This window comes from Chanodichthys erythropterus, chromosome 3 (assembly GCF_024489055.1).
Source record: "Chanodichthys erythropterus isolate Z2021 chromosome 3, ASM2448905v1, whole genome shotgun sequence".
Lineage (NCBI taxonomy): Eukaryota > Metazoa > Chordata > Actinopteri > Cypriniformes > Xenocyprididae > Chanodichthys > Chanodichthys erythropterus.
In genome coordinates, this window is record NC_090223.1 from 69,654,370 (window position 1) to 69,672,216 (window position 17,847).

Genomic DNA, 17,847 nt, shown 5'->3' on the forward strand with positions numbered 1-17,847 from the left:
CATTTTCAACACACTCAAATCAGGGTATATGCAGGAATCCTGAAGTTAATTTGAAGACCTTTTGAAGACCTTCTCAAAATATTTTAAGACCTCATCGCACTTCAAGTTCTAATCAGCAACAAACCTTTATCTTAATAAACAGTTGTAGTTTGCAAATAAATCTATAGAGCACAACCATACAACCACAGCTCAGATAAGCTCGGAAGAAACAAAGCTCAAAAGAATAAATTAAAGCAAGGTTTATTAAAATGTACATTAACAATCTCATGATGTAACTAGTTTTGTCCTTGCCACAGGTATATGTATTAGCTTTGTCAGAGTCCGGAAACATTAACTTGGAAAATATAAGAAATTCCTTTGTTTGAGTTCAGTGAGTGTTGATTCACCGCAGTATTGAGACACTGAGCTGATCTCACTGACCGAGAATGCTGGATTTTTTTATAGTTATTATGGGGATGAAAATAAATATGAATACTTTTTGGAGTCAAACTCTTTTGACAAAGCTTGAACAAAATTTAATACCTCATAAAATCGTGATTAAGACTTTTTAATACCTTTTAAGGGCCTTAATTTTATTAATAAAAATTAATAATATGATTTATTTATTAATCTATAAAATGTATTGCATTTATGAAGGAAAGGTTCAGCACCCAAGGCTCTAACGCTATTGTCTCAATGTTGTTCAGTGTCTTTAGGTGGATTAGGACTGTTTGTGATTTGGTCTTAGTGATTTAGGATTCCTCTTGACTACTCGTAATGTTTCACAGATTTAGGAGCTAGTTTTAGGACACTTTTTAGATTTATTTGAAATATCCATCAGTCTCAGATTAGAATATCAGAGCTGATGAGTTGAAGCTTGAGCAGGAATGACCAAACCTGTTCCTGGAGACGCTCCGCCCCCCCTGTGGTACAGGGGAAGACCAGAGGCTGTTTTTTGAATGGATGTCAATGAATGAGAGGCTTCACTATGCTGATTAAACAGCTTTTGTGGGGAAATAACTAATCATTTTAATAAATTGATAACTTGTTTGCTAATCTTCAGCACGTTTTACATTAAACAATACTTTAGAATAAACATGTAACATTTTGGAAGGGGTGCACGTCAGGCTACATCCTAGGCCACGCGGGGTACTCACAACACAGAAGTATAAATCAGCCTTAAGTCTTCAGGAATGCTTGAAAATTAAGGGCAGGTGTATTTGATTAGGGATGAAACTTAACTCTGCAAAACAGTGGCCCTCATGTACCAAAGCTGCCCATTCCTGATCCATACGATTGGATAGGGTATAGATCATACATGTTGTTGATTTTGATGCTTTAAATGTCTAAATTGTTTTTTTGTCTATTTTTACCCTAGACCTGATGGCACCGAAAGAGGGGAGTCATGAACTTAATGAAAGGGAAGAAGAGAAAGAACATTATAATTTAATGAGTGAAGAAAAATCAACAAAATTTTCCTTACAAAAAGGAGCTCAAAAGACTGGAACTAAAAGTTATTTCACCTGCCAACAGTGTGGAAAGACTTTTGATCAACATAGAAACTTTCAAGTCCACTTGAGAGTTCACACAAGAGAGAGAGCCTTCACTTGCCAAGAGTGTGGAAAGAGTTTCATACATAAAAAACGCCTTATAGTCCACATGAGAATTCATACTGGAGAGAAACCCTTCCCATGCCAACAGTGTGGAAAGAGTTTCATTATAAATGAAAAACTTAAAGTCCACATGAGAATTCACACTGGAGAAAAGCCTTATACCTGTCAAGAGTGTGGAAAGAGTTTCATTAGAAATGAAAACCTTAAACTCCACATGAGAATTCACACTGGAGAAAAGCCTTACACCTGTCAACAGTGTGGAAAGAGTTTCATTAGAAATGAAAACCTTTCAGCCCACATGAGCACTCACACTGGAGAGAAGCGTTACACCTGCACTCTGTGCGGGAATGGCTTCACACGGCTAAAAACCCTCAGGCAACACATGAGAATTCACACTGGAGAAAAGCCTTTCACCTGCCAACAGTGTGGAAAGAGTTTCAGTCAAAAAGGACACCTTACAGTCCACATGAGAACTCACACTGGAGAGAGCCCATTCACCTGCCAACAGTGTGGAAAGAGTTTCATTAGAAATGAAAACCTTAAAGTCCACATGAGAACTCACACTGGAGAAAAGCCTTACACCTGCCAACAATGTGGAAAGAGTTTCAGTCAAAGAGGACAGCTTATAGACCACATGAGAATTCACACTGGAGAAAAGCCTTATACCTGCCAACAATGTGGAAAGAGCTTCCGTCAAAGAGGACACCTTATAGACCACATGAGAACTCACATTGGAGAAAAGCCTTAACTCCCTGAGGTCTGAAAACGCGCCGGCGCATTTTGTAGGATTTTTTTCACATTGCAGCAAAACAGACTTAAATTACTCCGTCATTTCTTGTCATAGAGACATAAGTAATATATCAAATGAAACTATAGAATGCCTTCTTTTATTTGTGTACACTCAAAGTAAAAACAAAATGTTGTGCTTTTGTAAAATAAAGAAAACTAACATGATGCGTGATCTCTCGTCTCCCTCTGAACGAACTCCAATCTGATAGTTCTCAGAAAATGAACTGTAACTTAGTGAATACTAATGAAAAAAAATGGCACTTACATCTAAAGAAACGTTGAAATGTCAAGTTTTAAATCGTGTAAGTCCAATCGAAAACAAACATTCTGTGTTTATGTAATCTGTATGAAAAGAGAGCCGTGTCAGAAGTCCGTGATTCAGCTCATTATCCGCTAATGCGGCCACGCCCACGGAGCAGGCGCTATTCAGAGGCAAATTCAGAGGCGATACATGTATTCATCATCTCAATCGTGTATTTATTGTCTTGAGAAGTGTTTTATTTGGATGTTAAAGCCATGGTTAGTGATCTCTAGAAGACATGCAGTTAGTTCCTAGTTCCTTTTCTTCTTTATATGAATTTGTGGCCTAAAGGTGTATAGAGCGCCCTCCGGCTGCAAGTATGAATTAAAAACACCATTTCTGAAATGTCCTCTTCTTCATTAGAATAATTTGTGGACTAAATGTGCACAGAGAGTGCCCTCCGGCTGCAAGTATGAATTAAAAACACAGCATCCAGCACTCACAGTGATGACAATAAATATTACTTCTAAGTATAGAAATTTGACATAAATATATAAGAATCCATCAATATTTCTCCAAATGTGCATGCTTTTAACACTCTGAGGTCTGAGGGTATCGCCGGCGATACCACTGTGGTTTTTTTCTTATCAGTGTGAAAGAGACTCAAAATTCAATGTTGCACATACAATTAAGAGTTATACACCATTTTAATCTGTGGAATATCTTCTTTCATTTGTGTACACTCAGAGTAAAAACAAAATGTTGTGCTTTTTGTAAAATAAAGAAAACTAACGTGATGCGCGATCTCTCGTCTCCCTCTGAACAAAGTCCAATCTGATAGTTCTCAGAAAATGAACTGTAACTTAGTGAATACTAATGACAAAAAAATTACACTTATGTCTAAAAAAACGTTAAGATGTCAGGTTTTAAATCATGTAAGTCAAATCGAAAACAAACCTTCTGTGTTTATGTAATCTGCATGAAAAGAGAGCCATGTCAGAAATCTGTGATTCAGCTCATTATCCGATAATGCGACCACGCCCACGGAGCCAGCGCTATTCAGACGCAAATTCAGTCAATACATGTATTCATCATCTCAATCGTGTATTTATTGTCTTCAAAAGTGTTTTGAATAGTCATATTTAGTGATCTCTTGCCTCTGTTAGTTCCTTGATTGTCACATGATATGCCTCTTCTTTTACTGAGGCATTTGTGGACAAAAGGGGCAGAGCGCCCTCCGGCTGCAAGTATGAATTAAAAACACAGCATCCAGCACTCATAATGATGACAATAAATATAGAATAATACATATTACTCCTCTGTATAGAAAATTGATATAAACATATGAGAATCCTTCAATATTTCTCCAAATGTGTATGCTTTTAAGCATATTAAGAAATTATGGTCAATATAAGATTTTAAGAGTCAAAATGTGAAGCTTGAGTCTTAGATCTTTTTAATGATGTATAGTTTGTCAACTGCACATCAACATTTAGGCTCTATAATATAACAAATATAGTAGCCTATATGAAATGCCCTAGAGGTAGGAATGTTCAGACGCTTTGCATCACAGAAATACATTATATTTCAAAGTATATTAAAATAGAAAACCACTATTTGGTTAGAGACTTGAGACTTCTTTTAAAAACATTATAATGGCATTATAATGTGTTCAATCTTTTGACTGGTACTGTAATTTAACATAGGCCTATACAAAATTTTCTTCATATCATGTGCAATAATACGTGCATGCATGAGATCACAAAAATCATGTTTTTTTTTCGTCCTGAGTGGACTTTAATCCTGTTATCAGCATGATCACAGAGGGTTTTTTCACAGTGTACCTGACTGAAAGGCCTCATTAATATGCAAGTCATTTCAGGTCATTATTATTCAATTCTTTTGTCTTCTCAGGTGAGAATCACCCATTATACATGAGGATTCACGCCTCCATGCATACTGTGTTTCTTGACCAAAAGTGTCTTAGAAAATTTTCATCTCCCTATTGTTTTATATGAAGGAGTAGGAAGGATAATTTTACTTCATTCTGAAGCAAAAACTCTTATGAACACAGATTTAATATATATTTTTTGGCCTTATTTAAGTGACTTAAGTTTTTTGTTTTTTCAATAACCATGCATAAACATTATTCCTTCAAAAACACAAACATGTACATACATGTTCCTCAAATATTATTGTAGCCTAGTTTGTGCTGAATACAGTGTAATGACACTTTTGTCATTAATATGTTTATGAACAACTGAAAAAAGCACAAATGTCAGAGCATGTCAAAACTTCTCCAAGCCCCAAATCAGCCTCAGACTGCAGAGGGTTAAGCTTTGATTCATTATTTTCTAAAATCAAAATAAAATTTCTATTTTTAAAGAATATAATAGAATACTATTATTTTAAATTGTAATAATATTTCACAGTATTGCTGTTTATGATGAGCTGAGACATTTTTTCACAGCCTACCTGACTGAAAGGCCTCATTAATATGCAAGTCATTTCAGGTCATTATTATGTGATTCTTTTGTCTTCTCAGGTGAGAATGGCCCATTATTTATGCATATTCACGCCTCCACGCATACTGTGTTTCTTGACAAAAAGTGTCTTACAAAATTTAAATCTCTCTATTGTTTTATATGAAAGAGTAGTCAGCATAATTTTTTTATATCAATAATTTTTTCTTTTTTTGAATATTATGTTTTTATTTTGGCATTAAGACAACATAGAACATTACAAAGAGACAATGACAAGAAACGGAAGAAAAAAAAAAAAAAAAACATTTTGAATGATTTTTCAACCTCGAGTTACATCAGTTCCTTCAGTTTTATACATATTTCCTATAATGTTATACATTTCTAGGCCAGTGTACAAGGGCAATATGGTGATCATGTGAATAATAAATGGGTCAGACCTTTAAACTGTTATCCTTGACATTTGATAGATGTTTAAGAAAGGGTTCCCAGGTGGCCTCAAAGCCAGCAATATTGCCAGAGAGGTTGTGTCTGAGTCTCTCCAAATGCAAAGTGGCAGAAAGTTCAGAGAGCCAAGATTTAAAAAGTGGTTTTGATGCCTTTTTCCATAGACAAAGGATAATTTTTTTAGCTACCACCATTCCATATTGGATAGCTTTTTGAGTTTGACGGTTGATACCATGAAGAGAGTCAGACCAGCCGAAAACAGCAACAGCTGGGTCAGGAGAGAGATCACAAGAATATGCCTCAGAATAGAATCTAAAAATTTCGCTCCAAAACTCAAAAAGTTTCGGACAGAACCAAAAGAGATGTCCCAGAGAGCCCTCAGCAGATTCACATTTGTTACAGGTAGAGGAAACTGAAGGGTAAAATTTGTTAAGCTTAACCCTAGAGTAATGAAGCCTATGTAATACTTTATATTGAATTAGTTGGTGCCTTGAATTAATAGAACATGTATTTATGACCTTGATAGATTCTAACCAGTCCTCGTCAGTTATATGAATACCTAAATCCTTTTCCCAGGAATCTTTCAGATGTGAGGTAGATATGTTGAGCTGTCTAGTGAGGACAGCCATAAAACGGGAAATCAAATTAGGGGCATCAGGAGAGGCAGAAAGTAAATTATATATCTCATTTTCGTCTGTGAGTAGTTCAAAGTTTGAGAAAGATGTGCGAACATAATTTCTCAGCTGTAGGTATCTAAAAAAATGTGATGGTGGAAGATCAAATTTCTCTTTGAGCTGGGAAAATGTGGCAAATTTACCGTCCACATATAAGTCTCTCACGGTGACCATTCCTTTACTGGACCAGACCGAAAATGTGGAGTCTGTGAGTGATGGCTTAAAGGTATGATTGCAAGCAATAGGACATGATAGAGCAGTAGATGGCAACTTAAACGCTTTCCGGATCTGACACCATATTTTGAAAGAGCTGGAAAGTATGAAGTTTGTGCTAGCCACTGTTATGAGTGGCGCAGGTGCCGCAAAAAGCAGAGAGGAAAGAGAGTGGTTTGTAACACTCTGTTCTATGGCAAGCCAAGATGGAATGTCACCTACAGGCCCTGCAAGGTGAGATTTTTTCCAATATGATAAGGCTCTGCAGTTTGCAGCCCAATAATAATGCTGGAAATTTGGAAGGCCTAATCCGCCCAGTGACCTTGGTTTACTTACATGTAGTTTAGAAATACGGTGCGCTTTAAAGCCCCACACAAATGGCAATATAATCGAATCCAAGGCTTTAAAAAAACTTTTGGGCAGGGAAACTGGCAGGTTTTGAAAAAGGTACAAAAATCTGGGCAGTGTCACCATCTTGATTGCATTCACGCGCCCTACCATGGACAGTGGGAAGGTCCTCCAACTTTCTATATTACGTTTCAAGCTCTCTAGCATAGTTAAGTAATTTAATTTGTATATATCCTTTGCATTTTTTGGTATAGTGACCCCCAAATATTTAAAACTGTCCACTGCAATTTTAAAAGGTAGGTTTTGTATAAAGCCTGGGTCAATATTGTCTGTTACAGGCATAAATTCACTCTTTTGCCAATTTATAGAGTAACCAGAGAACTTTCCAAAAGTCTCCAACAAATCTAATAGGGGTGGGATAGACCACTCTGGATTAACAAGGTAAAGAATAATGTCGTCAGCATAGAGAGATATATGATGGTCTAATTGACCTATCTTGGGAGATAAGATAAGTGGGTTACTTTTTATAGCAGCCGCGAGGGGTTCTATAGCAATGGCAAAAAGCAGGGGTGAAAGTGGACACCCCTGCCTTGTGCCTCTATGCAGTGTGAATTGTGATGATTTATCAAAATTAGTGAGCACTGAGGCCCTGGGTTTAGCATAAAGCATTTTCACCCATAGAGAGAATGATTCTCCGAGGTTAAACTCCTGGAGCACTGAAAAAATGTAATTCCATTCGATTTGGTCGAATGCCTTTTCAGCGTCCAGAGATAAGATGGCAACATTCGAAAGAGAATCATGCTTAGAATATAGAATGTTCATTAAGCGTCTCACATTAAAAAAGGAAAAGTGCCCTGGGATGAAACCGATCTGATCAGAATGAATAAGTTTTGTTATACATTTATTTAATCTGTTTGCAAGAATCTTAGTGAAAATTTTAAGATCTGAATTCAGAAGGGCTATGGGGCGATATGATGATGGATCCGTTTCCTCTTTCCCTTTTTTAAGAATTAAGGAAATGTTGGCATCGCACATTGATTGTGGAAATTCTTGACCGTCAATAGAATGGTTGAATAATCTCAGTAGCAGGGGAGCAAGTTTCTGAGAATATTTCTTGTAAAATTCAATTCCAAAGCCGTCGGGCCCAGGGGCTTTACCGCTGGGAAATGATGTGATGGCTTGAAATACTTCATCTAAAGTTATTTCTGCATTAAGGGCGTCTCGTTCTGCATCATCTATTTTAGGGAGATGTAGTGATTGAAGGAAGCAAGAAAGGGCTGTAGGGGCAACGGAAGTCCGAGATTCATATAAAGCTTCATAAAATTCTTTGAAACACTCATTGATGTCTCTGGGGTTTGTCACTAGGGTCCCATCCTTTTTCCTAATTTGATGGATAGCTCTATTAGCTTGGATGCTTCTCAGCTGACGTGCGAGCAGCCTGTCCGGTTTGTCCCCTAGTTCAAGCTGTTTTTGTTTTATTCTTAATAGCATATTATTTACTTGATTAGAAAGGATTGAATTATACTCTAGCTTTAATGTTGTGATCTCTTTGAGCACGTCAGGGTCCGCAGTGTCTGCATGTAAATGTTCAAGTTGATTAAGAGAAGATTCAATTACTGACAGGCGTGCTTTCCTTTGTTTTTTTAACCCGGATTCATATGCTATGATGTGCCCTCTCAATACCGCCTTAAGTGACTCCCACAGCATTGAATCAGACACATCCCCTGTATCATTAAACACAAGATAGTCATCTAACCATTCTATGACACGCTGGGAAAAATGGGAATCAAGAAGTAGTGTAGGGTTGAATCGCCAGCTATAATTAGGCTTTATTTCAAAAAGGTCAAGAGAAATGGTCACCGCAGAATGGTCTGAAATTATTCTATTGTGGTGTTTCATTGCAGTTACACATGAGGCAACCTTAAAGTCGACCAGGAAAAAATCTATTCTAGAATATGAATTATGAACGTGGGAGAAAAAGGTATATTGCCTGTCAGACGGATGCTTTAACCTCCAAATATCAACTAAATCAAGTGAGTTCATTAATTCGTTTAGAGTGGTGGTGGAATTTGGAAGGTGACCCACAGAACGGACAGGAGTTCTGTCCAAAATGGGATCTAAAACCAGGTTAAAGTCACCACCAATTATTAGATAAGTGTTTGACAGATTGGGCAGGAGATTAAAAACTTCACGGAAGAAAGATGGGTCGTCATAATTTGGTCCATATATATTCAATAGCGTGATATGTACAGAAAAAATGAGACCAGAAACTATCACATATCGACCATTAGGATCACAAATAGTAGATATATGCTTAAAAGGAATTGTTTTGCGGAATAAAATGGCCACTCCTCTGGCTCTACAAGAGAACGTAGATTGGAACACCTGTGAAACCCAGTTACATCTAAGGAGCCCTTGTTCATTATGTTTAATGTGTGTCTCTTGCAAAAAAATTATATCAGCAGAGATTGACTTCAAATAAGAAAAGACTTTAAATCTTTTAGCCCGGTTATTAACGCCTCGTACGTTCCAACTGGCTAGGGTAACATTACAGTCTGAAGATCTCATATTATATACCAATGTAAATTAACTTGAGTATTGTTGTAATGACTGTGTGGAACTGAAGTTATTACAGTAAACAGGACAAAACATATAACACTTAACACATGATCATGAAGAAGAAAACCCCCCAACGCCCTCCCTTTCCCTCTCATCCGCTTCCCCAAACGAAGTGGAGTAGAAAAAACAAACCCCATATATGAACTGTGGAGCTACAAGGCTGCTAAGGAGGAAACGAGCTGAAACGAGCTTAACTGTCCGGTGAAAACGGCTCCTCCTCCACTCTCGACACTTAAGATTAACAAAACAAATAGTTTCGAACATTGGCACGAGGCCAAAGCTATCTTATGAACATGTCAGGACTCAGGACCATAATCCCACAAAAAGATAATTTCAATAGAAAATCAGTGCTCTTAGTCTTAGTGAGAGCGCCAATTTACATCCATCATCGGCTTTCCACATCAGAAAGCCCGGGACGTCAGTCTGTATGACTGCAGGAACAGAAGCGTACTCACATTATCCAGGCTCCATTTGCATAGAGCAACTGCGAAAATTGTCTAAATCAGATGCGCGTGCATTAAAAAGTCAAGATGCGGCAGTGATTGTATTGGCAAATGCTTCAGCATCCGCGACTGAATCGAAGATTCTCTTTTCCGATCCGTGAGTGACGATAAGACGCGCGGGGAACAGCAGACCATATCTGACACCAGCATCCTTTAATTTCTTTTTAACTCCATCAAAGTTTCGGCGCTGAGACATTACTTCCGCTGTCAAATCAGGATATATGGAGATCCGCATACCTTCAAACTGTAAGGGTGATTGTTGTCGGGACAGCCTCAGGATTAGTTCTTTCACGGGGTAGTGATGGATTCTTGCTATTAACGTCCGGGGGCGTCCTCCTTTGGCTGGCAGAGGTCCAATGCGATGGGCGCGATCCACTTTCACCCCAGATGGAAAGTTTTGAGCTCCCAAGAGAGCCGGAATCAGCTTTTCCACATATTCAGTGGGTTGATTGTTTTCAACTTTCTCTTGTAGCCCTGTTATTTTTATATTTTGCCGGCGGGAGCGACCCTCCAGGTCATCGAGCTTAACGTGTAGGGCTTTGTTGGCCGCAGCAATATCCTGGCAAAGAGTCTCTAGCACGGAGATGCGGCTCTCATGTTCGGTTCTAGCGCCCTCCAATTCGGAGATGCGGGAATTAGTTTCGAGGAGTGATGTTTGCATGTGCGATAAAGTATTTTCAATGGAGTTAAATCTGTCGTTCATCGACTTGTCCATGGCTTGGATCGATGCTTGGATAGCCGCCAAAATAGGGGATAAGGCCGCGGTGTCGTCGCTAGGAGTAGCATTAGCCACTTGTTCAGTCAGTGTTTGCTTCTCGACCAATTGCTCGTCCATGTTGGTCGATTGGTCCCCTTTTTTTGCTTTAGGTTTCGTCATCTTGACTTCAGGCTTGATGAGATATTGTTTTGATTTGTTTATGATAAAAAAAAAAAACTAATTTTCCGAGATTAGTGGAGGAGACTCTCAAAACTACGTCCACTCCATGCGGTGCTCTCGAGCGCCCCCCGCATAACTGATAGTTTGAGAGAATAAATAAATGAAAAATACTAATTTATGAAATAAACAAACTCATTCAATCATTTGCCTATTGCACTATTAATTTTTGCACATGATTTGACAGTGTATTTTTATAAATATCAAAAATATGAAAGGTGTGCATCATAGCTGACATATAGATGAACACTACAGTTGGTTTTATGACTGTAAAGTGTTCTCTTCTTAATGTTATTGAAGTTAGAAACGTGCATACCAATGTCAGACTTAACTTTAGAGACGGTCCCTAAATTTGCGAATATCAAAGGTCAAACAGGTCGTGCACTCTGTGAACAACCCCAAAATGGACGAGGAGCAAAATCGCCAGAACAAGTGAAGGAGACGCTGAATGAAAATGTATTCGGTAAATAGCGGCTTCCAGGGTTACCCCTGTAAAAACAGCAGGCAACTACTTTACCTTTCTGACACTGCGTGTGTTTAATCCCTTTGAAACATTTACTTTGCATTCTGTGTATTCTCCAAAAGAAGGCCACTGTTTAAGGTTCTTTTTGTTGTATTATAAAATACTAATCTACCTTGTAAAGACTTAAATAATTAAATAATAACCAGAAATGTATTTATTTTTTAAACAGAACTGTGAACTGATGAACTGTGCGTGCTCCCTCATATCATCAGAGGAAGACGCGACTCTCCTAATCTTTTAGTTTTACCCTGTTTTTACAGGTAAAAACACCGAAATTAAAAGAGAAACCATTAACTATAGAACACTGATTGCACTATTACAATGCATGATGAATGAAAAGTGGTGAATGTGATTAGCTGATGTTTTTCTTAATGTATGAGGAAAATTACCTAAATATGCTCCAGTGATCATTATATCTAACTAGAGTTTTTATTAATTATTTTTGGGTTATAAAATGTTTAATTGTTCAGGTTAATGTGTTAATATTCAGTGTTTAATGTCTCTGGGAAGCTCTTTCTGTGATCACGTTTGGCGCGCTTGGTAGACACGTGACCAGGCTCAATTTGTGTTCTTGCATTATAAATACTCTCATATGTGAGGGGAAAAAAATAGTAAATTGTGTTATACAATATTTTAAAGAAAAGGTGGTTTAACATACTTTTACACTTTATATAGCCTACTGAGTAAATCCAATTCGGTCCATGTACGTTTTGATAGTTTGTTTTCCAATTTGAAATGAAATATGCAGATATGAGAAAATGGTTGTTTCCCGTTGTTTAGTTTGTTTAAAAAAAAAAAAAAATGAGATTTTGGATTTTTTTTTCGGGTCACAGATAGAAAACGGAAACATGACTTCGAAACTCGTTTTCCACATGTGGGCGGTCATTACACGCCCCTTTCAGCTGATTGGTCAATCAAATCTCAGCCAGTGACATCATCATCAGTTCATTCAACAAAATAACTGCTGCTATATCAGTATGTCATATATCGGCTTTCTTCTGTGCAACCTAACGTGTATTTCACAGAAACATGTATGCGCAGATTAAAATTTTTTTTTGCAATAATACTTGAAACTGTCTTTACTAACTGATAAAAGACTAGATTAGGTACACTGAAAGGAATAATATTAATATACATCATCTGTGCACGAGGTAGGGCCTTAAAACATCAGCCAATCGTTTACGCAATCATTGATACTGTAGTTGTAAGGCAATGACCAGTTTGCTAAATGCTACATGCTAGTTGAAATGGGAGTAGTGTCGACTGAGCTACATCTATGGGGGTAAATTGATGCCAAAACCATTGGAAATGGACAGACTAATAGTCACAAATAGATATTACAACTTGTAAACACAAAACACAATCTACAAATAGATAAAAAAATCCGCGAAGTCCTCATGATCTGCAAATGTAAAACAAGATCTACAAATAGATACAAAGTCCTCAAACAAACTCTTTGTGATCCACAAATATAAAGCATGATCTACAAAAAGATTAAAAATCCACAAATAAACACATCCTGATTCACAAATAGAAATCACTGACAAAAACCAGAATTTGAATGAATGTAAAGTGACTTGTTTGCAGGTGAAGATCATGTTCTGTTTGTAGATTGTGTCACATTTGTTTTCATAATTCTGGCACTATTGTTTCGCTGTTGTGACAAAATAATGCCATAATCATTGAAAATGAAGAGACTATGAGTCAAAAATGCATATTACAATTTGTAAACACAAAACAAGATCTACAAATAAATTTAAAATCTGCAAATGTAAAACACAATCTGTAAACAAACTCCTCATGATCCGCAAATGTAAAACAAGATCTACAAATAGATAAAAAAATCCACAGACTCTTCATGATTCACAAATAGAAATCAGTGACTTGTATTTGACAACCAGAATTTGAATGAATGCAAAGAGATTTGTCTGCGCACGAGGGTCATTATTTGTTTGTAGATTGTGTTGCATTTGTTTTCAGAATTTTGGCACAGATATTTCGCTGTTTTTTCCATTAAAAAAATCTACAAATGCCCTCCTCACAATTTGCAAACAAACACGGTCTAAGTTGTGTTTTCAAACCACCGTAAAAAGACATTCGTACACATTCTGTGCAAAGCTCAGCATGCAAGTGTTGAATCTGTGTTTGCAGATCACAGGGCATTCACAGATCCCTCTCCACACGTCTACAGATCTTTTTGGCACTATCTTTCCGCAGAGTGTGTGACTACGATCCACACGTGTAGTCAGCCAATCAGGGGTATTGCTTCAATGTGATGTCACGCCCCTCAATAAGCCCTTTTCAAAATAAGAGCTGACACTTCTCTGATGGGTGGGCTGGGCTCACTGCCATTTACCGTTGCCACAGCGCTGACAGGCGGACAGAGCCTGGGCAGCGCTGGGAAAGGACGGACCGACCGACGCTCACAAGATGGGTTATCAGGTAAGCGGTCGCTCGACTAAGTAGCTGTGTGACATTTAAAGAATAACTTTATCGCACCCTAGTACGTTAACGTTATGCACTGCCCAGAAACCGGCTCACCAAGAGCCCGGCGTTAGCCAGTTAACCCCATAACTTGTCCAACTAACGTTAGCCTAATAATATCATTTAGCTTTAGCTGTAGCTGGCTATAATCAAACATGTGTACAGCATAGAACAACAGCACATACAGTTAACGTTAGCAGTTCTTGCACATTTTTTGCCAACAGCTATTTTTAGTCGTCAAGCATATTGTTTTTAATTGTATTACCATCAAATCGCATGGATAGTGACGTTGCAGTCTTATGTCGATTCAGCATCTTAAACCTCTCTGGTGCAAACTAGTCCATATTTGAGGGCTTTTGCCATAGTGGTTTTTGATCAGGTTTATCGTATATATATATTCCCCTCTATAGTATTTTCACTAACAGAATAAAGGTTTTACAAATCTACAGAAATCTGGAAACTACAGTAAGTAGTTACAGGCAAAACGGTCTTTCCCCTCAGCTGTCCCTGTGTTGCTGCCCATTGTTGTGCCACGCATGCTCATCACACACTGGCAACTACCTACACACTAAATCACTATATAGATAGATATGTAACCATCTATCTATAGAAGGAAGCATATAAAATGAGCTAAACCTTAAACATCTAGTCTACAGCACTGAAATCCAACATGCACATTAATGCAGCTTCACATTAACACAGGAACATTATGGTTATGAAACACTGATGGGATCGTTATACTGCATTTTGACTTTTTACTGTTCATAGTTTAGATGAATGTCACTACTATTTATGCAGGACTTTGTCATGTAGTGTTTTCACAGTCTGATCGTACTACTTTTACTGAGGTAGTCTAAAGAAAGTGAATACCATTTCCACCACTCTAAAACAAAAATTCCCTACAGAAACAGTCGCCCAGGGAGAACAAGTCTGCACTGGCCCGTGGTTATACAGACTTTCCAGAAAGAAAAAAAAAAAGATTTTTTTTTTTTTTTTACCAAAGTTGTACATTACAGTAAAATGCAAGGTACACTTTAACATATCAGTAATATTCACACAAAAATATCAGATATAATATAACACTGACAGGAAAATTTTACTTAATTGTACACTATACGCAGTTGACCATGTGCAATACATCCATAAACACACCTGCAAAGAAAAAATAGCAAGTGGGAGATGCCACAGTCCACTTCTGAATCAGGTTACCTCAGTCATATCATGACAAAGGAAATTAATATTTGCCGTATGATGCTCTCACAGATTTTTAACTCGTCACAACCTGGCTCAACAGTACGTGACAAAAGAGGGAAACCACACAGGTCTGAAAAAATACTAGATATTCTAATAAGTAAATTAAGCAAAATATACAATTGTAGGTGTCTGTCAGATCAGAATGTATGCAGTGTATGTGTGAGTGGAGTGTATGGGTGTAAAACACAAAGAAACAGAGCAGAATCAGTCGGAAGGCCAGGAGAAGAGAGTCAAATCATCAAGCAGGCTACTTTATAGCCACCTGAGCCCCGCCTGCTCAGCCATCAGCTCCACCCACCAATTACCTGGATTAAAGGGACAAAACACAGCAAAATACAAAGAACCAGAGAGGGCCCAAACCTGGGGCTGTCACATTCTGCAACACTCACCTGCCTGTACTGCAGTGGTTCTCAATTCCAGTCCTAGGGACCCACTGCTCTGCACATTTTGTATGTCTCCCTTATTTAACACACATGAACCAGATCATCAGCTCATTAGGAGAGACTCGATGAACTGAACTGAGTGTGTCAGATAAGAGAGACATACAAAATGTGCAGAGCAGCGAGTCCCAAGGACTGGAACTGAGAACCACTGCTGTACTAGTATGCACATCTCAAATGCGAATGTAGCCCTGAGTGTTTATTGCTCCATTAAGAGACACACATAAATATTGCCGCTTTAAATTTTGATTCCGGTAAGGGAGTTCTGATAATAAGAATTACAGTGACAATTGATGATAATACTGCTGCAATGTATTTTGAGAAAAGTGTTATTGTTGTGAAACTCAGCTTCACCAATAGAGGGCACCCTAAGCATTACACTAGGCTGAGGATTGGTCACTGACGCTAGTAGAGTGAAAGAGCGCTCAGTATGTAATGAGTAGGGATGAGCGAGTTCAGCATTATCTGTATCTGTTAACCATATGAATTATCTGTATCTGTACTCGGAGTGGGTGGGGCCTAACCCGGAAGTAGGCGGGGCTGGTCTTGAAATAGGCGGGGCTTTAAACAGTAGTTTATTTTAAGCATGCAATTGATATGGGTTGATCAGAAATTATTAGATTTATTGCTGATTAGAAAAATATTTACAGGACAGCATCAGGATTGAGCTTCAGATCAATGGTTTTGATCATGATAGCAACCCAGCAAACACAATAACGTTGTAAAAACGTTTTTCACGTTGTGAAAAGGTCGTGATAACGTTTTAATCGGACGTATTTAATACGACAGATGTCGGGTTTTTTTACGTTATAAATACGTTTTTTCACAACATTGCAGAAAAGTCTTTATAACGTTTTTATCACGTCTGAATGTCTCCTTGCAACGTTTTAAAAACGTACTTGACACGTCCAAACTGGTACTTCATATGCTGCCATCAAAATGTTTTTTTTAGTGTTATCTTTCCAGATAAAATGACTAAAACCATATAAAACAAATATATAAAACATAAATGTATAGTAAGATAAATACATTAAGTGGTGTATTTTATATTTCTTTATAATTCATCATAAGCTATTATGTCAGTTTACAACATTTCTGTAAATCTGAATATTCAGCAGAACTTTTTTTACATTGCACTACCTTACCTGTAGAGCAGACCTCTGGTTGTTGTCCATTGTATAAGCCTACATTAACATATATGTAGGCCTAATAATTTATACTACACACAAATTTTGTCACTCATATTTATTCACAAAATGTAAAAAAAGTAACATGATATGGAAAAAAAGGTAAATATGTAAATAAATAAAACATGAAAATTATGCAATGACTGGCGAATTTAAATATGGGGTCATTAACAAATTCCAAGAAATTTCAGAGGACAGATGTTTTTACAGAAGAAAAAAACATTTAATTTGTAAATTGTAAAGTATTTCATTTTAAATAGATACAAATTATTTTATTGCGATTATAATAATTATATTTTAATCACTTGTTTGCAGTAAAACTAATGCTTATATTTTAAGGATTTTTTTCAACACAAATTACAAATATATAGGCATCGGAACTTAAATAATATATATTAAATAAGAAGTTTATTGTTCAATAAATACCTGATTTTGAGAAACTATGTTAGCGATTTCTCGATTTTTCAGCGCTTTCATTGCAGGTTACATTGTTATGCCAGTAGGTGGCAGCTAGGAGCTGTCTTAATGACATAGTAAACCCAAAAATGAAAATTATGTCAATATTATTACTCACCCTTGTGCTGTTCTACAATATTAAGACCCAATACTAATATTAGTAGGCCCGCTGTACTGTTTTAAACGTTTTAGTACCTCTCTGGGCACTGAAAGTGTAAATTAAAGGATTAGTTCACTTTCTGAATGACAATGTCCTGATAATTTAGTCACCCCATGTCATCCAAGATGTTCATGTCTTTCTTTCTTCAGTCGAAAAGAAATGAAGGTTTTTGATGAAAACATTCCAGGATTATTCTCCTTATAGTGGTCTTCAATGGATCCCAGATGGTTGAAAGTCAAAATTACAGTTTCAGTGCAGCTTAAAAGGGCTTTAAATGATACCAGACAAGGAATAAGAATCTTATCTAGTGAAACGATCAGTCATTTTCGAAAAAAAAAAAAAAAAACTGTATATGATTTATAAACACAAATGATCGCCTTGCGAGTGCTCCTGTGTTGTGTATGCTTCAAAAAGCTTACGCTGTATGTCCTACGCCTTCCCTATTCAACTTACGGAACGAACCCGGCACCAGTTCAGTTTTTTTCCGTACGTAGAATAGGGAA

At 37.3% G+C, this 17,847-nt stretch overlaps 1 protein-coding gene and 1 pseudogene across 1 annotated transcript in view; one reads left to right on the forward strand and one right to left on the reverse strand.

Annotated features, from left to right (window-relative positions):
* Positions 1–17,847, reverse strand: part of LOC137005890 (zinc finger protein 721-like) — a 271,315-nt pseudogene that overhangs the window by 100,099 nt on the left and 153,369 nt on the right.
* Positions 1–17,847, forward strand: part of LOC137005681 (uncharacterized) — a 1,355,627-nt gene that overhangs the window by 1,746 nt on the left and 1,336,034 nt on the right. Inside the window, exon 2 of the mRNA XM_067366462.1 lies at positions 1,358–2,200. Coding sequence (XP_067222563.1) covers positions 1,358–2,200 — 843 coding nt within the window. The remainder of the gene's footprint in view (positions 1–1,357; positions 2,201–17,847) is intronic.